The following is a 26,640-nucleotide window of genomic DNA, read 5'->3' as shown; positions in this document are numbered from 1 at the left end:
CATCTTGCCTGTACAAAGTGGTCTAATGATGTGATAGTCTCTGTCATCTGGATTGACAAGATCTGTACTGGCACCCTCTGGTAAGCAATTGACCACAATAAAGGTTAATTGCCAGACTGGGGCTATGCTAACTCACTGTAGTACAGAATAAAAATCGCAGGTTTAATTCATAAAGGGACACAGTTTGCTTACGGAAATTGTCAAGTCATTCACATGAGAAAAATCTGCTGGAAAAAGCCTGAACCATAAAATGAGGGTTTAGCATTTGACGGGTTTATAATTTGTAGCACAGTGAAAGTACTGACTAGTGAAAAGGTCGTTAAATCGAAGTAAATATTTTGTTTACCTTTGAAAGTGCATCAACATTTAAATGTGCTGCTGGCTTTATCCCCAGTGCTGGAGAGCTGGACAGTTATACAGAGCTCTCACTAGTCCTGGTGTACCCGGTTCAGCACACCTCTGTTACTTCAGGAAACCATTCCAATGAGTCTACGGAAGGCTTCCTCCCCCGCCTTCACTGTCCCCAACTCCAATGGAGTCTGGCAGGTGCTTGCATTTAAGGAAGACCAAATTGAAGCTTCTCCTGGGCTCCACACATAATTCAACCTTCGAAGCAATAGTGTTTGGAGCACCGCAGTATTGTAGAATATCATGGGAAACAGGTTCTAAGGAAATCCTTCCACTGCACATAGCCCTTTGGTTTAGAATTTTTAAATGTTTTTTTCAGTTATACATTGAACTGAAATGAAGCATCACAAATGTTAATATGGTGTAAAGTAATAGCTACTCAAAATGTATGATAAATGTTATTCTTAAAAATTATACTTGTAGAATTGTTATTGTTTTAATACTTGCATACTTTTCCTCTGCATGGGTATTCAGAATCACCAAAGCTTCATGGAATTGCACAGTGTGACGATGTAATTCAAATGTGCCATCGCACACCACATTGAAAAATCAGCCAAGTAAGGAAAATTGCATTTTCATGTATTACTGTGTGGTGCTCTGGATAAACACACTGTGATTTTCAGTCACAGAGAGCGACTGACGGTTTGAAAACAGAGAAAACAGCTGAAGTGCAGTACAACAACACAACAGGGAAAGGAATGGAGTTAGGCAGTTTTCCTTTATATAAAAAAGGCACTTTAATTTGACACAAAACCTGTCAACCTCACTCAGAAATGTCAAAAGGAGAGCTGGTATGAGAAGTGGAAAAGGCACCCAAGTGCTGTAAGAGTGTTCGTCCGACATTAGGGTTAAGGCACATTGTTAGGGCAGCATGATAGAAATATTTAGGCCTAGAAATTAACTATAGCCCCGTTTGGGGCGCCAGCCTCGCCAGGGCGCTAAAAGTAGCGTCCCAGACGCAGTCGCGGCCGCCCAGCGGAAATTCAGTTTGAGCGCCCCAGAGGGAAACGCGGCGCTATGGGAGGCGCCCCGCATCCCTCTTGGGGCGCTGCAACTGAATATCACTGTGCAACGTGCCGCAGTGCCACACGCTGCGGCACGGCGCGCTGTGGTACTGCAGGCCTTCCTCCCCTTCTTAAAGGGGAGGGGCCTTGTGCAGCGCGATCGAGGATCGCGAGTGCCGGCAAAAGAGCCCGGCACCGAGGAGAAGTGCTAACGGGTGGCGCAGCCCACTGAATTTCTAGGCCTTAGTCTTTGTTGTATCAGATCTCACAGTGCTGATACTAAGAAAAAGTGCTCCATTGTCTATCAGTGGCATCGCTCACCTCAGTGAACCCTAACATTAGGTTATAGAGTGAAGTATAATCAGCTGGTTGCTTGTACAGTTTAATAAAGTATGTTATATAGAATAGAGAATAAACACCTTTTTTCCCAGAGTTTCCGTGGCTCTTCTGCTTAAGTTAGGCAGGTGAACGGGAGAACTCCCACAGAAAATAACCTCCAACCACCACCCCCCCCACCATAGAATATAAAAGCAAGGGAGTAATGTTGAACTCTACAAGACTTCAGTTAGACTGCAGTTGGAGTGCTGCATGTCGTTCTATGTGTCCCATTATAGGAAGGATAGAAAAGCAATAGGAAAGGTGCAGCATAGATTCACTAGGATGTTTCTGTACTGTAACATCCTAAAATTCTATGATTAAAAAGGATGGAAAAAAATGTCAAATAAGTCATATCCGTGCAATCAAACTTTGACAAAGTAGTTATTTTGCAGCAACTTCTATCTCAACAATTATTCTGACTGCAGTCATAATTTCTCAGGTAAGTCTTGGCCTGTCACGACAGCTCCTGTGTGATCAGAGAAAATCTATTTAGTAATTTCAAAATCTAAATTTAGGTTTTCTCGGTGTAGCTCAAACAATTGAAAACCAGCCTCAAGTTCATGTCCCAGGAGATTGGCACTTGAACTCACATTTCTCAGCTGGGTGGATTTTGTCAGTTCTCACTGGAGAGCATGGAATTGTATTTCAGCGGAGAAGGGAAGATTTATTTATTTAGGGTATGCGGACTCGGCGTATAATTCCAGCCACCTTAAAGCAATGTCATCACCAGCGTGCAAAGCGCATAGGCCACCAGATAGTTTAGTTAGTGGGCATGCTTGATGCAGTCTGATATTGTGACTGCTTGAACCATATCTCTTGGCTTCTCTGGTGACTCAGCTGGTTAAACCAGTGAGTAGCTGAGCTACACAGATCAGATACCTCCCATATTCAATCTTTGGTCTCCGCTAAGTTTATTGATCTCAGCCAGAGCTGCAACAGAGGTGCAGCAATTGGACTTAGTACTCTCAGTTAGAAAGAAGGAAACCAGCCAGGGTTCCTACTCGATTGATGTCCAGTGACTCCCATTAGAAAGTGTGCATGTCCAGTTGGTCAGATGTTGGCTATGATCAAACAACCAGTCAACATTCAGCACCTCAGTGTTATTTCATTTCAAAAACAAGTTTTCACACAGAAGGGTTAAAACTGAAGATCAGTTTTCTGTGCATTGACGATACTGCAATTAGGTTTAAAAAAAGAGAACTCTTAGATTTCCTTCTAATTTCAACAAATAGTGTGCCATTATGACCTCTCCACAACAATCAACATCTTCTTTTGCAAAGTGGAATACATGCACTTTGAAATGTGTTTTTTGAACAGTGAAGCGATAAAAATGAGTAAGTTCGAAGAATTAGATATTAGAGATGTGTTCTGTAATGTAAAAATAGTCTTAGATCTTCCTGAGGTTCAAATATCCCAAAACACTCCTCCTGACAGTATAATAGAGAAACCCGCTGCCATATTCTGCCTGATGATCAAATGAGAATCAATGAAAGCTCACTCTAAAAATCTCCTTACTGTACTGTGCAACACTTCCATTTCGCACACCAGTCATCCTTGTAGCCTCTCTGAATGAAATTGCCATTTTATTAACATATTTTGGGCTGTTCTGTGCTCTGAGCCTGCATCGTCCAGGATCTCGATGAGGTTTTTCAAATTCACTATACTTGCAACCAGCAGAGAGACTTTCATCACATCAACTCAGTTGTAGTCAAACCCAAATCCCAAAGGACAGCATGCAAAGAAACTATACCTTAAACCCACAGGGAAGTTGAATTCATTGTGCTCCTTTAGTCACTCTAAAAATTATGATTTGATTACAGTACTGGGAAATCAACAAAATACACTTGATAGATCTCAAAGAAAACAGTTACACCTTATGTGCAAAGGCTAGGGTACACAACTCCATCTTCTTTATCACAGACTTAAACAGTAACTTAAAAAGAAAGCCTTCAGTAGAGAAGGCACTGGCAGCATTGGGAAATTGCACAGTCAAAAGTATCGTTTTTGCTTTGCAGCATTTAAAGCCCTTAATGTCACTTGTCACATTATTTAATGACAGCTTATCTGTCACAAGTCAGTCATGTCCGTTTTTAAGACCCGTCAGTGAGGTGACATCCATGACCTCGTATGATGCTAAACGTCACAGCTCTCTTGAAGCATTACACAAATAGAAAGTATAACACGAGGCACTCCTGCTTCTGCCTTGCGGTGCCCTGCTGGAGACTTGGCACGTATCACTCTTCCTGAAGCAGTCCAGTCAAAGTGAAGCTGCAGTCAATCTTTCTAAAGAAGACATTTTATTATGAAGCAGTGTTATGCCTAAGCAAGTGCCACTGGGATATAAGATTCACATGCTAGAAAGTGAATTGACATTCCTCTGAGACAATGCTTAGGCATTCCAAGTTTTTTTGTGTAGTTTTGTACTTTAAGATATTCCAAGAAAAACTGTCCATACTTTGCCATGAGGTTTGTTGTAATGTAAGAGGCCAGTGCTATATCTATTTTGGTAAGTCATTTTTTTAATCAATATTTATCAATTGTTTTAAAGCACATTCAATCACTGAGTTATTACTGGTTAGGTCATTGCAAACATTTCTGTTTCCAAACCTCACAAAGTCACTTTTTAATTTGTAGAAACATAATGATTTTTATGGAGTTAAGTAAAAACACAGTACAGAGATGGACTGCGTAGGATAACAGAGGATTGGGAATGAGATATGGCGCAATAATTCAATCGAGTGGTTCTTATGGTATCATAAATCACAAGAGTGAAACTATGTATTGTCACTCTGAGCTGCAGTGTGTTCCCACACCAATGCCACTGCACTGCACCAGGCAGGATACATTTTAAACTGGTAAATGCAATAAGGTTTTAGTAAGAAAAAAATGACTTGCATTTATATAGTGCCTTTTATGACCTGAGGAGGTCCCAAAGCAAAGTACTTTTGAAGTGTAGTCACTGTAATGTAGGAATCACAGCAGCCAATTTGCGCACAGCAAATGAGATGGTGATGTTTTAGTGATGTTGGTTGAGGGATAAATATTGGCTAGGAAATCGGGGAGAGTTCCCCTGCTCTGCTTTGAAATAGTACCGTGGGATCTTTTATGTCTGCCTGAGAGGGCAGACGGGGTCTCAGTTTAACATCTCATTGGAAAGACGGCACCTCCGACAGTGCAGCACTCCTACACTGGAGCATCAGCCTAGATTTTCTGGCAGCAACAACTGACCTCTTTGTGGCTGGTTATCTTGTTTTATTGGCCCAAAACCTCCTTTCACCTGTTGAGTTTCCAATGTGTTCAAAGATGACAGATGGAAAATGGAACACTTTTCTACTAAGCAACAGTGCTTCAATAGTCTGAAATTTCAAATCGCACCAACTACAACCAGGCAACATCACTGTTTGACTTATTGACAGCGGTAATATCCTTCAATGATACCACAACATTCAGAATGTGTTCAGATGACATTCTAAACTTTGAGAGGTAACCTCAAGAAAAATGTATACACTTGCAAGTTCTCCCTCTCCCCTCCCCACCACTTGAATTGCAAACGTGCAATGTACGGTGGCCACGGAATTTCCTGGAAATCAAGTGCAAATTGTTTCTACGATTCTAATAGGAAACAGGGTGGCTTTAATGAGCACCATGACCTCAGTGGTGTTATGGCAGCACCATTTGATGAAACTGAGTTCCAGTACTCCAGCTATGGATTGCTTCCAGACTAGCTAGTTGAACTCTACTTTATTACTGTCCACACCTAGTGATTTTCCGAATATTCTAGAACACTGGCCCAGTTGTACACCACAAAAGATGTAGCAATATACTTCAATATGGGCAAATTTTGCATATTTGAATCAGATGACATCAACTGTCACTATGGTCTGCGCATAAAACAAAGATGAAAAAAGGGGGGCTGAAAGGTGAATTAAAGTGTCTCTGCAAGAAAACCGCAATTTCAAGTTACAGTGAAAGCTGGAAATTAGGGACACCTAAGGGACTTGCATCAGGTCTCCTTTATTTGCAGGTGTCCCTATTTTCAAAATGGTCATTGTATGTACAGTAAACAGGTTGAGCCAAATCTTCCAGGATTGACTGCATCTCCTGCAGCATTCCTTCTTTTTACACCCTCACCTGCCTAATTCGGGAGCCCTGCCAGCAGGCTGTGATTTCAGTTTGTTTTCTCTTTGTTGGGATTTCTAGTTCATTGCCATCCCGGGGTCCTTTTCCATTGCGGGTGGGATGTCCTGATCCTGGGATCTGCTACATTGGCAGGCTGCGCAGGGCAAGGTGACTGTTGTAGGGCCGGAGTGCCTGGCAGATCCCAGCCAAATTGGGGAGGTGGGAGGGAATTAATGTCCTGTAGACCCCTGTCCGGGACCCCATCCCTTCGTGCGCTGCAGCTGCTAATGTTTAAAGCGTTGGGTAGCGGGTAGGGGGCTATTAGCAGCTCCTCAGTACCCGACGTACTGGCGGAGTGAGAGGTCTAGGGCTGCCAACTCTGGTTGGAGGCATCCCTGGAAGTTTGATCAGTTCTGACCACGTGACATCTGACCGTGACGTATGATTGCATGATACCTGATCACGAGCCCCCATTCACCATCTCTCCTCGAGCCACCATTCCCCAGTCTCTCCATCTCTCCCCAGCCCCGTCTCCCTCTCCCCCGCCCCCATTCCCCAGTCTCTCCATCTCTCCCCAGCCCCGTCTCCCTCTTCCCCGCCCCCATTCCCCAGTCTCCATCTCTCCCCAAATCCTGATTCCTGAGGCCCACCCCAATTGCCGGTTCCTGAGGCCGCCTTGATATTTTAAGTTGTAAACGGACTTGGTGCATTGAAGGCTGTCTGTAGTTCGTGTATCGATTTGTATGTGGGTTCAATGACGACACATTCATGAAAGAGAATGACTTTTTATCTAAAGTATGTTCAACTCAGTTAACAGCATTACAGGAGACACCATCTTAGAGATCCATCTAAAACGAAACCAAAACTAAACTGCTTGTCTCTCACATGCCCTCTGCTGGTCAGGCATAAATAATCAATCAGGCAAATATGCTGGTAAGGCATAAATAATCAAACAGGCAAATACCATCACTATTTGCTGATATCATTACATCTCCCTTTCTTAAAACAAAAGTATTTTACTTTTATCTAACTACATGTTTTCTTTGTATTACTCTGCATTTTAACTGTAACACTTAATGAACTTACATTATCATTATCATGATCAAGGTTTTTTAACCTTGTTTTGTGTGTTCACATGAAATATGTAAATACACTAGAACTTGAAGAAAGAATAAGATAACATTACTTCCTTCTATAACAAGAGTCCTTAAACTTGCTCAATGAGTCTCTCAGGAGGCTTCACGTGTCTTGAAGATTTTCTGATTGATTGTCCTTGAATCTGAGTTGTTGCCTCAGATGATGATTTCTCAGCTGTGTGATCAGGTTGTTCAACAGTATCAGTCTTTTGACCTGCTGTGTGATCAGGTTGTTCAACAGTATCAGTCTTTTGACCTGCTGTGGCTGGTCCCATGAGAAGATCCCGACGATTTCTTCTCAGAACAGCACCCTCATCTGTCTGAATGGTGTATGATCTTGGTTGTACTTCACTCAGGACAGTTCCCTTCTGAGTCCATATGTTTGTTTTGTCTTTGAACCTTACTTGGTCACCAGTGTGGAGTTCAGGTAGGTTTTGTGTTCCTCTGTCATAGTAGTACTTTTGCTTTTCTTTCTGTTGTTCTTTGAACTTCCTCACTTTCTCCCCCTCTTTTGTTTTCAGGAGGTTCTCCAGGATGGGTAGGTTTGACCTTAGCAGACGTCCCATCAGGAGTTGGGCTGGTGACATACCACACTCGAGCGGCGTTGTGCGGTATACAAGCATGCTCTGGTAGAAGTCAGTTCCAATGTCTTTTGCCTTGTACATCAGTCTTTTCACTGTCTGGACCGATTTTTCCACTAGTCCATTGGACTGTGGAAAGTGAGGACTTGACGTTGTGTGGACAAAGTCCCACTCTTTGGCAAAGTGTCGGAAACTTGCATTGTAAAACTGGGGTCCGTTGTCTGTGAAGACCTCGCTTGCCACGCCATGTCTGGAGAATATGGCTTTCATACATCTTATCACAGCATCTGCAGTGGTGGTGTACAGTCTACAAACCTCTGGATACAGGGAGTAATAGTCTGTGACTACAAGATAGTCCTTCCCTTGATATACGAATAGGTCAGCGCCTACCTTCTGGTAAGGTCTGTCTGGTGCTGGGTGTGGCTTTAGTGGTTCTACCGGATTGCTTGCTCGATATTTCAGGCATATTGTGCAGTTTGACACCTCATTTGTCACATCTTGGTTGATTCGTGGCCAGTACATCACCTCTCGTGCTCTTTTCTTACACTTTTCGATTCCCAGATGTCCTCCATGGATTCTTTTTAGCATCTCTTTTCTCAGACTCTTTGGGATATCTATTTTACTTCCTTTGTAGATGATGTCTTCGACCAGTGATAGTTCCGCCCTGCAGTTCCAGTACTCTGCCATGTCAGGTGAGCAGTCTTGCTTCATGTTGGGCCATCCATCCAAGATGCTTTTCCTCAGACGTCTCATTGTTTCATCTTTGTTTGTCTCAGTCTTTATGAGCTCCATTTTTGCATCTGCTATGGGCAGTGCACTTGTGATCATGTCCACGTAGGCGTTCACTTTTTCATCCATTTTGGCGTTTGCGGGCTCACTTGGGTCAACAGCTCTGGACAACGTGTCTGCTGTATACATTAGCTTACCCGGTGTGTACGCAACATTCAGTGTATAGCGTTGCAGCCTGATCATCATTCTTTGTATTCTAAGCGGACAGCTATTTAGTGGCTTTTGGAACAATGCAATCAAGCGCTTATGGTCAGTCTCTACACTGATTGCTTGTCCTGACACAAACTGGTGAAATCTTTCACAGGCGTATGTGATGCTGAGCAGCTCCTTTTCTATTTGAGTATATCGCGTCTCCGCGTCTGTCATTGAGCGCAATGCATATGCAATAGGTTGCCAGTAGTCATATTTTTGCAGAAGAACGGCACCGAGCCCACTCTGTGATGCATCTGATGATATCTTGATGGGTCTCGCTGGGTCATAAAACCTCAGAACTGGTTCCTCTGTGAGCAGTTTCTTTAGATCGCTCCATGACTTCTCATGCTCATGATTCCATTCCCATTCTATGTTCTTTTCAGTTAGTCGTCTCAGTGGCGCCATCTTTTCTGAGAGGTTGGATATGAATTTACCCATGTAGTTGATCATTCCATTAAACCTCTGCACGTCCTTTTTGCATTGTGGCTTTGGCATATTCTCAATGGCGGACACCTTTCTGGGATCTGGTCTGATGCCCTCACTGCTAAGGATATCTCCCATGAATGTCAGTTCTGTCACCCCGAGCTGGCAGTTCTCTCTATTCAGCTTCAGGTTTGTTTTCCTTGTTGCTTCCAGCACTTTTTTCAGTCTCTCGTCATGCTCAGTTCTCGTGGTTCCCCATACTATGATGTCATCCATTGATGTATCAACTCCCTCCAGGTGCTCATAGATCATATGGATAGTTTTGTGATACACTTCAGGAGCTGAGGCAATGCCAAATGGTAACCTTAGGAATCTGTATCTGCCAAATGGACTGTTGAACGTGCACAGTCTTGAACTTGCCTCGTCCAATTTCATCTGCCAAAATCCTGATGATGCATCTAACTTGCTGAAATACTTTGCATTTGCAAACTGTGACATGATTTCCTCACGTGTAGGAAGCTTGAAGTGCTCTCTCTTTATTGCTCTGTTTAGATCTCTTGGATCCAGGCAAATTCTGAGCTTTCCATTCTTTTTGTCCACAATGATGAGGGAACTCACCCACTCAGTTGGCTCATCTATCTTCTGAATCACGTTCAGGCTTTCCATCCTGTCCAACTCTGCCTTCAGTTGCTTTTGAAGAGCAAACGGAACTTTTCTGCATGGATGTATGACCGTTGGCATGCTTTTATCTACTCTGAGCGTGTGTTCTCCTGGAAGGCAGCCTAGACCCTGAAATAAGTCGCTGTACTCTTTCATGAGTTCATCATAGACTGTCTCTCCTTCGCTATCCACAACGAGGACTCTCTTTACCAGGTTCAGTCTCTCACAGGCTATTAAACCTAGTATGGCTTGCACATCCTTTGGCACCACGATTAATGCTAGCGTGTGCTCTCTGTCCTTGTGTGTCACTTTGACAATGCATCTTCCTTTCACTGGTATATTAGTACCTGAGTATCCTGTCACTTTCATTCCATGTATCTTTGGTCTGGGTCTAATTTTCTTAAAATCAGTCTCTGATATCACATTAACTTGTGCTCCAGTATCCAATTTAAATGGAATGTGTATGTCATTCACTTTTAGTGTCAACATCCAGTCTCTTTTTTCTTCTTTGTTTTCAGATACAACATCTACATAGAACTCCTCTATCTCGCTTTCATCTACTGCATGGACCTTGCTTTGTTGCGCTTGGTTCTTACAGCAACGGGCATAATGGTTGTTTTTATTGCAACTATTGCATGTTTTACCATATGCTGGACACTTTTTTGGTGGATGCTGTGTACCGCATCGACTACATGACTTTCGATTGCCCCTTTCATTTTTGTTCGCTGGCCACGCCTCTTTTTTCACATTGGCGCTTTTTGTTAAACGGTTTGTATCCGTTCTTTTTCACTGCATCCACGTTGCAGCTACTGTCACTGAACAGCTCCTTTGCCTGCGACTTCACAGTCTCTGTAGCCCTACACAGTGCTATGGCTTTTCCCAGGTCTAGATTTTGCTCTCTTAGCAGTCTTTCCCTTAGACCATTATCTGGAATACCACACACCAGTCTGTCTTTTATCAGCGAGTCTGTCAGTCCCCCAAAGTCACATGTTTTGCTTCGGTTTCTCAGTTCAGTCACATACTGATCAATAGTCTCTCCCGTTTTCTGTACACATGTGAAAAATCTGTGCCTCTCAAACGTCACATTACGTTTAGGTATGCAGTAGGCCTCAAACTGTTCCATTATTTTATCCAGCTTCATATTGTCTCCATCAGCAGCGAATGTGAAGTTATTATACACCTCCAGCGCTTCATCACCCACGACATGTAAGAACACTGACGCTTTCATTTTATCACTTTTCTCGTCAGCTCCGATTGCCGCTAAATACAACTCCAAACGTTGTTTGAACCTCCTCCAATTTTCAGCCACATTGCCTGTCAATTGAAGCTTCGCCGGTGGGTGTAAACCTTCCATTTTTCACTTCGTTAGCTATTCTCCAATGGTAAGTAACGATGTTCTCTTTTGGCTTGCTAATATGTGGAGAGCTGATTTCACTTCAGATTTTTCCTCTTCATCTCTTTCAATCACTTCTGACACCATGTATCGATTTGTATGTGGGTTCAATGACGACACATCCATGAAAGAGAATGACTTTTTATCTAAAGTATGTTCAACTCAGTTAACAGCATTACAGGAGACGCCATCTTAGAGATCCATCTAAAACGAAACCAAAACTAAACTGCTTGTCTCTCACATGCCCTCTGCTGGTCAGGCATAAATAATCAATCAGGCAAATATGCTGGTAAGGCATAAATAATCAAACAAGCAAGTACCATCACTATTTGCTGATATCATTACAGTTCGTAATTTGCAAGTGTCCTTAGTTTCAAGGTGCAGCTTGTATCCATTACAGTGACTGTTATTTGGGATGGTCAATAAGTGTCCATTTTTTACAGGTGTCCATTTTTTGGGGGTGTCCGTGTGTACAGGTGTATATCACAAGAGCTTTTCCCTTGTTTTTCTCTCTCTCCCACATGGCAACTGTCTCTCACTCTGCCGGCGCATTTCACACTTCATTTAGAGCCATTGTCTGTTTCTTTACCTATCCTATTACTATCTCGTCTCACCTTGAATATCTCTTAATGTCTCTTCTTTCATCCCCTCCCCCATTTCCCAGCCCCCAAACTGCCCTCTGTTTCATTTCCTGCCTTTTCTCTCAGTTCTGTAGAAAGGTTTCGACCCGAAACGTTGACTCTATTTCTCTCTCCACGGATGTTGCCTGGCCTGCTGAGTTTTTCCAGCATTTTCTGTTGTTATTTTGGATTTCCAGCATCCGCAGTATTTTGCTATCGTATTAGTGTATTATAATGCTTTAGTTAGACCACATCAAGGATATTGGGGGAGGAACTGCTCTGTTCACCACACGTAGTGACACTGTAAATAATTTGAAGATTTCCTCTGGTTGACATACCTTCTAGCTAAATTGTAAACGCCTTCAAATAATTCTTGCTGAATTTTTGTGGTCGGGACTTATTTTTAAATGCCAGGATTCTGGGTCTCTCAGAGACTAATGTAAGTAAAGGAAATGCATGTCTCTGTTGTGCTGTGCATTTTCCAATTTTTTCTTTTTAACATGTGTCCATTTTCCTGTTCTGTTTTGTCATGTTAAAAAAAATACATTAAAGACTTTATTGTTTCCTCCCTTTGCTCGACACATTATCCACCATGCCTGACTGAGAGTGGTGTCAGAGACTGTGTGCCCAGGCCTCTGCGAATCGTCTCTGTAATCAGTCCCTAATTGATGCCTGTTGATTGTTGACATGCATAGCATCCAGCGTTACTGAGGCGATAATGATGTAAAAATGTGGCATTTAGTGTCATTTGTCATTATCGCCTCGCTTACAGGTGCTCGTCCTTATTTAAATGGACGCTTCTGGCATCCGGCATAAATAACACCAGAATATCAGGTGCAGAAATGGACAGGAATCTAGTGTAACGAGTTCCTGACCCATTTTCCACATCCGCCTGCCTCAGTACCACCTCAAAACCAGCATTAAGGCAGAGAAAAATCTGCCTTGTAGCTTCACTTCTCATTCAAACTGTAACAGTGATCAACAATACAATTTTAAACTCAGCAAATGAGATACATATATAAATAATTGGACTCAATATCCACCCCCTCCACCACTGGCACACTGTGGCTGCAGTATGCACTACCTATAGAATGTACTGCAGCAACTCACCAAGCTTACTTTATAGCATCGCCCAGCCACAACCCCTCTCCTATCAAGACTCGGCCAACGTTGTCTACCTCATACGTTGCAGGAAAGGATGCCCCGGAGCATGGTACATCGGCGAGACCATGCAGACACTGCGACAACGGATGAACGGACACCGCGCAACAATCACCAGGCAGGAGTGTTCCCTCCCAGTCGGGGAACACTTCAGCAGTCAAGGACATTCAGCCTCCGATCTTCGGGTAAGCATTCTCCAAGGTGGCCTTCGAGACACACGACAATGCAAAATCGTCGAGCAGAAACTGATAGCCAAGTTCCGCACCCATGAGGACGGCCTCAACCGAGATCTTGGGTTCATGTCACGCTACATGTAACCCCACCTGATGCAGGGTCATCCAGACTCGAGTCGACATTGGCTTGTTCTCTCTACACAGATGCGGCCGGACCTGCTGTGATTTCCAGCCAAAAAAAAAAAATGTTTTTTGTCTGTTTTTTTGTTTTTCATACAGACCCCAGCATCTGCAATATTTGACCCCTTGTGACCCCACCTCATTGTTCTTTGATGTAATGTTTCCCTGACTGACCTGTTTGGACACCATTCACACCTTTGACTGCTGTGATTATCTCTCTGCCGAGGTGTGATAAATGGCAGTTGGAAAGGTTACCTGTAAACATCTGACATGATTCTCTGACTATATAAGCTGTGTCTTTATGCATTTCTCCACTTCACCTGAAGAAGGAGCAGCGCTCCGAAAGCTTGTGATTTCAAATAAAGCTGTTGGACTATAACCTGGTGTTGTGTGACTTCTTACATCTATCAAGAAGGACAAGGGCAGCAATATCATGGGAGCACCATCACCCCCAAGCTTCCTTCCAAGTCACACATCAGTCTAACTTGGACATATACCACCGTTCCTTCGACATACACCACCATTCCTTCATGGTCACTGGGTCAAAATCCTGGAATTCCCTACTCAACACCATTGTCTGATTAACATTATCACAAGGACTGCAACGGTTCAAGTAGAAGGCCAACCGCCGCCTTCTCAGGAAACAAATAACGAAAGGCATAGATGGAAAAATAATGAGAGGTGGATAAACAGGGATGGCGTATTTAAAACAAGTCAGCATGGGTGGCAGGAGAGAGAATGACACAACCTGCCCAATCACCATGCCTGTGATTCACACTATCTACCCCGTGGTTCAGTTGATAACACTCTTGCCTCTGAATCAGAAGGTTGTAGGTTCAAGTCCCACTCTAGCGACTTGAACACAAAAATCTAGGCTGACACTCGAGTGCTGCACTGTCGGAGGTGCTGTCTTTCAGCTGAGATGTTAAACAGAGGCCCTGTCTGCCCTCTCAGGTGGAAGTAAAAGATCCTATGGCACTATTTTGAAGAAGAGCAGGGGAGTTATCCCCGGTGTCCTGGCCAATATTTATCACTAAAGCAGATTATCTGGTCATTATCACATTGCTGCTGGTGGGAGCTTGCTGTATGCAAATTGGCTGCTACATTACAATAGTGACTACACTTCAAAGAAAAAGTACTTCATAGGCTGTAAAGTGCTTTGAGACATCTGGTAGTCATGAAATGTGCTAAATAAATGCAAGTCTTTTTTAACTGTCACTCTTTTTATTTCTGCATGTATCTCTCTATTCTCTGATACTTTTCTCTCTTTACACACATCATATAAAATATATAATATATAAAAGCAAAATACTGCGGATGCTGGAAATCTAAAATAAAAACAGAAAATGCTGGAAATACTCAGCAGGTCAGGCAGCGTCTGTAGAGAGAGAAACAGAGCTAACGTTTCAGGCCGATGACCCTTTGTCAGAACTGGAAAAAGTTGGAGATGTAACAGGTTCTTAAGCAAGTGTAGGGGCAGGGAGATTCCCCCGGCATTTAAAAAAATGTTCTTTTCACCTGCATCTTGATCCCCTGCTGCTCCCAGTAATCATTCCCTGGTGAGATGGTGAACATGAGACCTGCTCTAATGCCTTTGTTAATATATATAAAAAGTTGCAAAGTGCCAAATAATCTGTAAAAATCAAAATGTTCTATAGCTTGTACCCCCTAGAAAATAAATTTGTGCATAATTTACAGTATATCCAGTTCTAAAATTGCCACTGCACCAGTGTTAATTTTAGAATGGATAAAGGGCAATATGGAAACTTGGAGACATGAAGGTATATGGATCAGAAAGAAGAAAGTACGATGGCCTGATTGGCCTTTTTTGGGCTATGTTTTTCTCTTGTCTACTTTTTTGCTGAAATACCTGAAAGGATGAAGATATACTCTTGCTCCTTATGTTCTCAGCCATAACATATTGGAGTGTAGAGTTTCCTCTGATTGCTAATAGTGTTCAGCTGTGGCTCAGTGGGTAGCACACTCGCCTCTGAGCCAAAAGGTTGTGGGTTCAAGTCCCACGCCAGGGACTTTGAACACATAAAGCTAGGCTGACACTCCAGTGCAGTGCTGAGGGAGTGCTGCACTGTCGGAGGTGCCACCTTTCGGATAAGATGTTAAACCGAGGCCCTGTCTGCTTCTCTCAGGTGGACGTAAAAGATCCCATGGCACTATTTTGAAGAAGAGCAGGGGAGTCATCCCCGGTGTCCTGGCCAATATTTATCCCTCAACCAACATAATAAAAACAGATTATCTGGTCATTATCACATTGCTGTTTGTGGGAGATTGCTCTGCGCAAATTGGCTGCCACATTACAACAGTGGCTACACTCCAAATAGCACTGCATTGGCTGTAAAGCACTTTGAGACGTCCGGTGGTCGAGAAAGGCGCTATATAAATGCAAGTCTTTCTTTCTTAGGAGTATAAACTGGAACTGGCTTATCCATTCACAGTAGTAAACAGGAAAATATGCCCAGTTGATCTCTAGCACAGAGTTTGTACCCATCTGCTGACCTGTGGAAAATCTACCACTAAAACAAGACTCACTGCGCACAAGTTCTGACTGTTCATTATATTCCAATTTGAGGAAATATAGCAATTGTCTACAGCCACAGTGAAAAATTGGATGTGCATGCACAGAGGAAGTGTAAAATATTTTAAATGTGGGAGAATGCTAATTGTGTACGGAATAAAACACTAACATACTAGGACAGTACAAGTAGGTTTCAGATGCTTGATGTGTACACTTTGTTCCAGCCGCTTGCATCTTTCCCCCACATTTAAAAAAATGTTCTTTTCACCTGCATCTTGATCCCCTGCCGCTCCCAGTAATCATTCCCTGGTGAGATGGTGAACATGAGAACTGCTCTAAAGCCTTTGTTAATGTTTCCCTGTTAACCACCTGATACAAGGTGCACAACAGCTCCTCGGTGATTTTTATTCAGATATTCCTTCCTTTTGGGATCTGCCTGGGCTCCTCTCAGCATCTCTTCCTCTTGTGTGGAGAAATCACAAGCATAAACCACTGTCGGTCCTCGACATAGTGGATAGGAGCACCCATAATCAATGCCAATGTTAAAAACTGCACGTTCCTTCTAGCTTTTATTAAAACTTTGAAACATTTCAACTGAAGGAGAAAGAGTGACAAGGTGAACTATAGCTTTGTCTATCCATCTCTGCCGCGTGGGTTTGAACTAAGGCAGGCTTGAGACCAAACTCTGCTCCCTCTTGTGACTATAAATGGTTCCAAGTGAAATGGCACAACTCTTGGTGATTTCTAATGACCTCTCTGGGCGCGATTGCCAGTTTATTGCCAATCTGTGCTGAATCACAGGGTGGTTTTGTCCTGTGGATCAGTGTCCAAAAAGAACTGAGCTGAGATTATCCAAACTCATTTCACCGAGGAGCTACCATCTCATCATTCTAGGTATGGACACTACTACAGGTCCTGAGAAGCGAAATGCGAGTGTGCTAACCAACGTTCCCTCGAATTTATTTTTCCCCTGCGCGGGCCCTTTAAATTTGCTGTGCCATATCTCTTCCAGCAGAGCAGCTGGCGAGCGGTCTGCGCCGGACCTCGTGATCGGTGCGCAGCTGCACGGCCGCGCACCTTAGGGGGAACATTGATGCTAACTCACTAGATCATGCATTCCCACTAATTAATAAGAAAAATAATTACAGATAAGGCAAAGGTAGCATGACAAGTGGGTATTCTGGTGCGTATAATGTACCTGAACTTTCCCACAAAAGGTTTAGAAAAAAGATTTTTAACATTAGTATTTCACAATTCAGAGCAGCTCTCTCTCTCATTTTTTTTTAGTGGAAATTACACTTTTCAATCATGAAAACTAGCAGGACTATCTTTAGTAGAAATGAACGATTATTCTTACAAAGTGTCCTGAGATAACTTCTAATAAGCTGGAGTCAAAAATGGCCAACTAATGAAATACATGTTTCTGAAATTTGTGTTCCATGGTCTCTGTGCTTTCTCCCAAATCTCTGACATCATAAGGAATTTCTGTCAACACAATGGGGGGTGGGGTGGGGGGGGATTTTAACTGCTAGCTGGTTTCAGATTCTTACCCACCCACTGCAATACGAGGCCACCAAGATTTTAACCGCCGGATGGGTAGGGTTAATATTCTCCCCCCCAACCCGCCCAAAATAAATTGAATCCAAGAAAAAAAGACACAAAAGACGTTCTATGATAGAACTCTGTGGCGCTCTTTACACATGCACACTCAAAATCATGCCAAGTTTTGCTTCCACGGTTTGGGATTTGCTAAAAGGGCAGGGAAAGGCTCCAGCTGGAAAGCTCGCACCGCTACAGATGCTAATAGGCCAAATGTTCTCCTTCTGTGCCCTAACTTTTTATAATTCTAGAACTATTTTAAGTCAACACCACTTAAAATGTTAATTCATCGGATATTTATTTAAATATTTAACGTCTCAAAATTAAATTATTTAATCCAACAATACTGAAGATGTGTAGATTCCAGGGATTCCCACATGCAACTATCGATAGCAAACATGTAGGTGCAGCAAGCAGTTTGGATTCATTGCAAGAGGATTTGAGTACAGGAGCAAGGATTTCTTACTACAGTTGTACAGGGCCTTGGTGAGACGGCACCTGGAGTACTGTGTGCAGTTTTGGTCTCCTTACCTAAGAAAGGATATACTTGCCATAGAGGGAGTGCAGCGAAGGTTCACCAGACTGATTCCTGGGATGGCAGGACTGTCGTATGAGGAGAGATTGGGTCGACTAGGCCTGGATTCACGAGAGTTTAGAAGAATGAGAGGGGATATCATTGAAACGCATAAAATTCTGACAGGGCTAGACAGACTGGATGCAGGGAGGATGTTTCCCCTGGCTGGGCGTCTAGAACAAGGGGTCACAGTCTCAGGATATGGGGTAGGACATGTAGGACTGAGATGAGGAGAAATTTCTTCACTCAGAGGGTGGTGAACCTGTGGAATTCTCTAACACAGAAGGCTGTGGAGGCCAAGTCACTGAATATATTTAAGAAGTAGATAGATTTCTAGACACAAAAGGCATCAAGGGGTATGGGGAGAGAGCAGGAATATGGTATTGAGATAGAGGATCAGCCATGATCATATTGAATGGCGGAGCAGGCTCGAAGGGCTGAATGGCCTACTCCTGCTCCTTTTTTTCTATGTTTCTATGATATAATCACACCAAAACAATCCCTGCAGAGTCAACATGGTTTTATGAATGGGAAATCATGTTTAACAAATTTGCTACAGTTCTTTGAGGATGTAACGAGCAGGGTGGATAAAGGGGAACTAGTAGATGTAGTGTAGATGCAGGGATCGGTCCTTGGACCCCAGCTATTCACAATATATATTAATGATCTAGACAAGGGAGCTAGATGTAATATCTCCAAATTTGCAGACAACACAAAGCTGGGTGGGCATGTGTGCTGTGAGGAGGATGCCGAGAAACTCCAAGATGATTTGGACAGGTTGGGTGATTGGGTAGAAGAATGGCAGATGCAATATAACGTGGATAAATGTGAGGTTATCCACTTTGGTAGCAAAAACAGGAAGGCAGATTATTATCTGAATGGCAATAGATTGGGAGAAGGGGAAGTGCAACGAGACCTGGGTGTCCTTGTGCACCAGTCGCTGAAGGTAAGCATGCAGGTGCAGCAGCGGTTAAGAAGGCAAATGGTATGTTGGCCTTTGTAGCGAGAGGGTTTGAGTACAGGAACAAGGATGTCTTGCTGCAGTTGTACAAGGCCTTGGTGAGACCACACCTTGAGTATTGTGTGCAGTTTTAGTCGCCTTATCTGAGGAAGGATGTTCTTGCCATGGAAGGAGTTCAGCGAAGATTCACCAGGCTGATACCTGGGATGGCAGGAATGACGTATGAGGAGAGATTGGATCGATTGGGCTTGTACTCGCTGGAGTTTAGAAGAATGAGAGGGGATCTCATCGAAACTTATAAAATTCTAACAGGACTAGACAGACTAGATGCTGGAAGGATGTTCCCGATGGTCGGGGAGTCCAGAACCAGGGGTCACAGTCTAAGGATAAGGGGGTAGGCCATTTAGGACAGAAATGAGGAGGAATTTCTTCACCCAGAGAGTGGTGAACCTGTGGAATTCTCTACCACAGAAGGCAGTAGAAGCCAATTCATTAAATATATTGAAGAAGGAGTTGGATATATTTCTCAAGGCTAAAGGGATCAAGGGGTATGGGGAGAAAGCAGGGACCGGGTACTGAATTTAGATGATCAGCCATGATCACATTGAATGGCGGAGCAGGCTCGGGGGGCCGAATGGCCTACTCCTGCTCCTATCTTCTATGTTTCTATGTATTTGGATTTCCAGAAGGCATTCGATAAGGTGCCGCATAAAAGGTTATTGCACAAGATAAGAGCTCACGGGGTTGGGGGTAATATATTAGCATGGATAGAGTGTTGGCTAACTCACAGAAAACAAAGAGTCGGGATAAATGGGTCATTTTCCGGTTGGCAGGCTGTAACTAGTGGGGTGCCACAGGGATCAGTGCTGGGGCCTCAACTATTTACAATCTATATTAATGACTTGGATGAAGGGACCGAGTGTACTGTAGCCAAATTTGCTGATGATACAAAGATAGGTGGGAAAGCAAGTTGTGAAGAGGACACAAAGTATCTGCAAAGGGATATAGATAGATTAAATGAGTGGGCAAAAATTTGGCAGATGGAGTATAATGTGGGGAAATGTGAGGTTATCCACTTTGGTAGGAAAAATAAAAAAGCAAATTATTATTTAAATGAAGAGAGACTACAAATTGCTGCAGTACAGAGGGATCTGGGGGTCCTCGTACATGAAACACAAAAAGTTAGCATGCAGGTACAGCAAGTAATTAGGAAGGCAAATAGAATGTTGGCCTTTATTGCAAGGGGGATGGAGTCTAAAAGCAGGGAAGTCTTGCTACAACTGTACAGGGCGTTGGTGAGACCACACCTGGAGTTCTGCGTACAGTTTTGGTCTCCTTATTTAAGGAGGGATATACTTGCATTGGAGGCAGTTCAGAGAAGGTTCACGAGGTTAATTCCTGAGGTGAAGGGTTGTCTTATGAAGAAAGGTTGAGCAGGTTGGGCCTACACTCATTGGAGTTTAGAAGAATGAGAGGTGATCTTATTGAAACGTATAAGATTCTGAGGGGGCTTGACAGGGTAGATGCTGAGAGGATGTTTCCCCTCGTGGGGGAATCTAGAACTAGGGGGCACAGTTTCAGGATAAGGGGTCGCCCATTTAAAATGGAGATGAGGGGGAATTTCGTCTCTCAGAGGGTCGTGAATCTTTGGAATTCTCTACCCCAGAGAGCTGTGGAGGCTGAGCCATTGAATATATTTAAGGTGGAGATAGACAGATATTTGAACGATAAGGGAGTTGAGGGTTATGGGGAGCGGGCGGGGAAGTGGAGTTGAGACCAAGACCAGATCAACCATGATCTTATTGAATGGCAGAGCAGGCTCGAGGGGCCAAATGGCCGACTCCTGCTCCTATTTCTTATGTTCTTATGATATTGACCTCAATATAGACACTCCACCCTTCATTATTACCCAAGTAACAGTGACTTTCTTCTTTCTTCGATATTGGTTCAGTTCCTCAGCTGCCAAAAGCAGTGAACACTAAATTCTCAGCAGCAGAACCACCATTCTATCTGTTATTTTTTCTAAGTGGCAAGTGCTACACTGTTGTGTCACTGAATGAAAGGTGTGGGTTGATGACAGTGATTTCCCTGGACTGTGAACTCCTGATCTCAGCCAATCATTTTCTCAAAGGAAAGAATGGAGAAAATAAGTCAGAGGGGGGGTCACCGTGGGTCACTTCCAAGATCCTTGTCGGACCCAGTTTCAGAATAACGGAAACCCAAGATAAAGTTAGCTGCCTGTTCTCTTATCTGAGGATAGAAAAACTGAAGGACAGGGAATGGAAGGAAAACTTTTGAAAAGGGGACTTCAAAAAATGTGGCATGCAATTCTTACCATGTCTCTATTGCAACAACTATCTTAAATCTGTCAAGAATTTGATTTTTGACAACAGCCTTATGTTATTGAATTTACAGTATTGATGATTTAAATCTAATACCTCGTGATAAGGTACTCTTCCTTGCTGGCTGAATGACTTGTTTTTTGAATACACAACAGAGATAATTCCAATCAGTAAAGGACTGTTGCCCTCTGCTGGTGCAGAAAGCACCTTAAAATAAAACAAAATGATACTTTAAAGGCAGTTCAACAGCACGGGTAGAGTTTGACTTTGTGCGATAGTGTATAACGAGTGATAGGTAATCAGGAGAGATGTCAATTCACTATCACCCGTTTTACACTATCGCACAAAGTCAAAATCTACACCAATATGTGTGACATAAGCTCCCAGCCAAGACTCCGTAAGAATCGTGCTGAAAATCCAAGCCTTTTGTGAATTTTGCAGCAAATGTACCAACTGTGGAAGTGGAAATGGAGGACGGATATTTATTTTGATTGCGTTTCAGAGTTATGTTGACACAGATGGCCAAGAGAGTGATTAGCTCAACAGCAGATACCAGAAAGGAATCAGGGTTAATCCCCGGCCTGTGCTGAGTTAGTTGAATTCAGGCGGGGTGGCAATAAAGGTACCACAATCAGCCCCACTGCTCTGAGTGAGGGAGGGAGGAAATCGAATAGGTTTCCCGTTTCTGAACGATATCCAGTGAAACCTGTGGATTGAGGGATGATGGGATCCGGCTCGGCTAGCTGACACTCACTGTCTGAACACACACGTTAGGAACATTTACTTGGGCAAGGCACCCAGTGTCTGTGAAACTGTACCTCAGCAAGATGGCAATGCCTTCGAGAGAGGAGGATGAGAAAATTGGTGGAAAAATGAGAAGAGGGGACAAAAAATTAACAACAACCTACAGATTTAAACTGAAAACTAAAAGTCAGTGCACACTAAGGGCAGATTTTTAAAAAATATCTTCATGATGAACAGGGGAGTGTTTGCTGGAAAGAAATGAATGGATCTCTTTCTGCCCCCTAGTGGTAATATAATGTTACAACACCTCTGGTACTGCTATGCCTGGCACTGTGGCAGTGGCTGGTTCTGTCCAATTTCTGCCACATCTTCTGCCATTTGAGGGAAAGAGGGAGAGCTTGGTTGGGATGGACGTGACTTCACCCTGAAATGCGGAAGCCTCGTCTGTGTCTACTGCAGCCACAGCCGTATTACTGGGACTCCTTCAGCACGTCCGCTGATCTGAATTGAGGCAAACCTTTAGCCAGCTTTGAGAGCAGCAAAGTCCTGAGTAAAGGCTCTCTGCATCTGATGCCCCGGCATGTTGCAGCCAGACACGAAAGAAGTCCAAAACTTCTATAGCAACAGTCTGAGTATTCGCGAGAGGTATTCAGACTGGTCTTAGGACGTCAGTCGCTGCGGGATTCGATGCGGTTGACCCTAGTGGGTCAGATCATGTCCTTCCTCAGCTGCAGGGCGCAGGGGATTCAGACCTCAATGGGGCCCACATTTAAAAGAAAGATGCTATTTCAGCGACAATGCAGGAGAAATTCAACTTTGATGGGGGCACAAAATGGACGGTAGTCAGTTATACACCCCGCCCAATTTTCCTTTCCATTAACTTCAATGCTGCTAGTCCCCCCAGTACTTTTCCCAAATGGGCATTCTTCACCTAGGAGTTTGGACAGTGAATGTCAGCCGGCTATTCAACCAGAGAGGGCGTGGCAGCCAAGCCCAAGCCTGACCTCACCCGAAACCTATCCGCACATGCGCTTTCAAGCAGGTGTCGCTGAATAGCATTCAGGAGCGGGAAACTCCAGAGTGAATTTCCCCAGCCCAGGAACACCGATACCAACTGCAGCAACCCAACCACTGCCCCAGCAATGATCAGCTAACTTAGGTCTGTATAGCTCAGTGATGTAAGGAGCAGTACCTTTACTCACTGTACCATCCGAGAGCTGAAGTAAGTATGTTTTTAATCCCCTGCACAATGCTTATATTTATTGAACAAAAAAAGCTTTCAGAATGTATATCTCTCTCTTCCACAAAATGCAGCCATCCTCACATGTGCTCACCCTGGGTACACTGCAGCTTTGCACTACACACTTTACCCACCTGATTTATGAAGGCTTCTTAGGCAGGATAGTGAGGCGTTTAATCTGGCACATTCCTCACTGTTTGTTCCGTATTTCTTCACCGTTTCACACACTTCATCATCGGTCATCTCTAACAGGGCTTCCAGAGTCAGTTGGTCAGGGGTTATGTCCTGAGGGTTTTAACAGAAAGCTTAAATCATAAAGTGTATTGTATGCTAATGATGTTTTTTAGGCCCTTGTGCTTTACTTCACCTGACAGTTTGAGTAACGGTGTCTCGGTTATATAGAATTAAATAGAAATTACAAAATGGAAACAGTTCATTTGACCTAACTAGTCCATGTTGGTGCTTATCCTCCACACAAACAGTAGTCCTAATCTAATCTACTCGCCCTGTTCCCATATTCCTTTATTGCCCTTTCCCTCACCCACCAGTATTATCCAATATCTCAACCACTAGTTAACATGTGGGTAATTGGGACCGCCAGCTGTGGCTCATTGAACTTTTGATTAGTAAATAAAAAGGGAGTCACAGACACCGTATGTGATCTCAATACTCATGGTCGCATGGCGTTTGCATGTGCACTTCAACATTTTTGTGCACTTGTTGGTAAAATGCCAAGCCGAGAAGCAGAGCGTGCGAGTGTTTTTTGATCATTGTGTGTGCTTTACTTTCTTGGTTACTGATTAACACAGGGGAAAACACCGGACTTCAGGCACCATGGGAACACCAGAACAACTGTATGGAGAGGGATGCTGTCATTGTAGTCAGCTCGTAATCAGAAGGAAGCAAACCCAAACAATGATGAGAAGCTCCCAAAGGACACGTCATGGCAAAGAACAAGCAGCGTCCAATCACATTCTGAATGGAGAGCAGGAGTGGGTCTGGATGGAGAGTGGGGGAGGGTTTGGATGGAGAGCGAGGGGGATGGAGAGCGGGGGGAGTGGGTCTGGATGGAGAGCGGGGGGGGTGGGGATGGAGAGCGTGGGAGGGTATGGATGGAGAGCGGGGGGGGTGGGGATGGAGAGCGGGGGAGGGTATGGATGGAGAGCGGGGGAGGGTTTGGATGGAGAGCGGGGGAGAGTTTGGATGGAGAGCGGGGGAGGGTTTGGATGGAGAGCGAGGGAAGGGTTTGGATGGAGAGCGAGGGAGGGTTTGGGGGAGAGCGGGGGAGGGTTTGGATGGAGAGCGGGGGAGGGTTTGGATGGAGAGCGGGGGAGGGTTTGGATGGAGAGCGGGGGAGGGTCTGGATGGAGAGCATGGGGGGTGGGGATGGAGAGCGGGGGAGGGTATGGATGGAGAGCGGGGGGGGTGGGGATGGAGAGCGGGGAGGGTATGGATGGAGAGCGGGGGAGGGTTTGGATGGAGAGCGGGGGAGGGTTTGGATGGAGAGCGGGGGAGGGTTTGGATGGAGAGCGGGGGAGGGTCTGGGGGGAGAGCGGGGGAGGGTTTGGATGGAGAGCGGGGGAGGGTTTGGCTGGAGAGCGGGGGAGGGTTTGGATGGAGAGCGGGGGAGGGTTTGGGGGGAGAGCGGGGGAGGGTTTGGATGGAGAGCGGGGGAGGGTTTGGATGGAGAGCGGGGGAGGGTTTGGATGGAGAGCGGGGGAGGGTTTGGATGGAGAGCGGGGGAGGGTTTGGATGGAGAGCGGGGGAGGGTTTGGATGGAGAGCGGGGGAGGGGTCTGGATGGAGAGCGGGGGAGGGTTTGGATGGAGAGCGGGGCAGGGGGTGGATGGAGAGCGGGGGAGGGTTTGGATGGAGAGCGGGGGAGGGTTTGGATGGAGAGCGGGGGAGGGTTTGGATGGAGAGTGGGGGAGGGGTCTGGATGGAGAGCGGGGGAGGGTTTGGATGGAGAGCGGAGGAGGGTTTGGATGGAGAGCGGGGGAGGGGGTGGATGGAGAGCGGGGGGGGGGAGGGTTTGGATGCAGCAGCGGCAGTGCGGACCTGGGAGGAGCGGCGAGGAGGCGGCGGCGGTACCAACTCAGCACCGGCAGAATTTTCAAAAAGTGACGTCGGCACAAGGGGAGGGAGCTGATTGAGGCCAGTGTCGGGAGGAGCAGAGAGCGGCGTTACTGTGATAACTTAAACTCACTTTCGTGGGCTTTTTTACAATGGCCGGTATCGGGAGGAGCAGAGAGCGGCGGGCGGTACAGTGAGTACTGAAACTCACTTTCACGGGCTTTTTTACACAGGCTTACCAATCTCAAAGACCGGCGGCGGCGTTCCGGAGCCATGTCATGATTCAAAAAGGTACGTGGGCAAGAGGAAGCAGCTGATTGGGTGAGTACGACTAGGTGAGTATTTATACTGCTCTATAGTTTGACAGTTAAGATTAATAGTTTATAAAATTTAGAAGGTCTTAATTTTTGTGGTTATAGTTTCTAAGGTCTCTGTTGTGTATCGGGGAGTGCTAGTAACCAAGGGCCCTTGAGTATATCATTTAATTGTAGTGTAATTAATGGTACTGATTTGATTTAAATTAATTAAAGGGTAAGTCATGGCAGGACAGCTCGGCCCCATGGCATGCTCCTCCTGCGCTATGTGGGAAATCAGGGACACTTCCTGTGTCCCTGACGACCATGTGTGCGGGAAGTGTATCTAGCTACAGCTACTGACAGATCGCATTGTGGCGCTGGAGCATTCGCGATGCTGAGGACATTGTGGATGGCACATTTAGGGAGTTGGTCACACCGCAGGTAAAGGCTGCACAGGCAGGAAGGGAATGGGGTGACCACCAGGCAGAGTAGAAGGCGCAGGCAGGTAGTGCAGGGGTCCCCTGTGGCCATCTCCCTCTCAAACAGATATACCACTTTGGATATTTTTGAGGGAGATGGCTTATCGGGGGAAGGCAGCAGCAGCCAACTTTCTGGCACCATGGGTGGTTCTGCTGCACAGGATGGGAGGAAAAAGATTGGGAGAGCTATAGTGATAGTGGATTCTATTGTAAGGGGAACAGATAGGCGTTTCTGCGGCTGCAAACAAAACTCCAGGATGGTATGTTGCCTCCCTGGTGCAAGGGTCAAGGATGTCTCGGGGCAGCTGCAGGGCATTCTGGAGGGGGTGGGTGAACGACCAGTTGTCGTGGTGCATATAGGTACCAACGATATAGGTAAAAAACAGGATGAGGTCCTAAAAGCTGAATATAGGGAGTTAGGAGGTAAATTAAAAATTAGGACCTCAAAGGTAGTAATCTCAGGATTGCTACCAGTGCCATGTGCTAGTCAGAGTAGAAATAGAAGGATATTTCAGATGAATACGTGGTTAGAGGAATGGTGCAAGGGGGAGGGATTCAAATTCCTGGGACATTGGAACCGGTT

The 26,640-nt window shown here is 44.7% G+C and overlaps 1 protein-coding gene across 1 annotated transcript in view; it reads right to left on the bottom strand.

Annotated features, from left to right (window-relative positions):
• The window catches only part of ksr2 (kinase suppressor of ras 2), a 568,763-nt gene that overhangs the window by 373,671 nt on the left and 168,452 nt on the right, over nt 1-26,640 (bottom strand). Inside the window, exon 3 of the mRNA XM_085961784.1 lies at nt 23,345-23,495. Coding sequence (XP_085817910.1) covers nt 23,345-23,495 — 151 coding nt within the window. The remainder of the gene's footprint in view (nt 1-23,344; nt 23,496-26,640) is intronic.

The sequence above is a fragment of the Somniosus microcephalus genome, chromosome 19 (genome assembly GCF_052327205.1).
Source record: "Somniosus microcephalus isolate GS21.2 chromosome 19, FLI_Smic_1.0, whole genome shotgun sequence".
In the NCBI taxonomy this organism is placed as follows: Eukaryota; Metazoa; Chordata; class Chondrichthyes; order Squaliformes; family Somniosidae; genus Somniosus; species Somniosus microcephalus.
The sequence above is the reverse complement of the archived record's forward strand: the minus strand, read 5'-3'. Positions and strand labels throughout refer to the sequence as shown.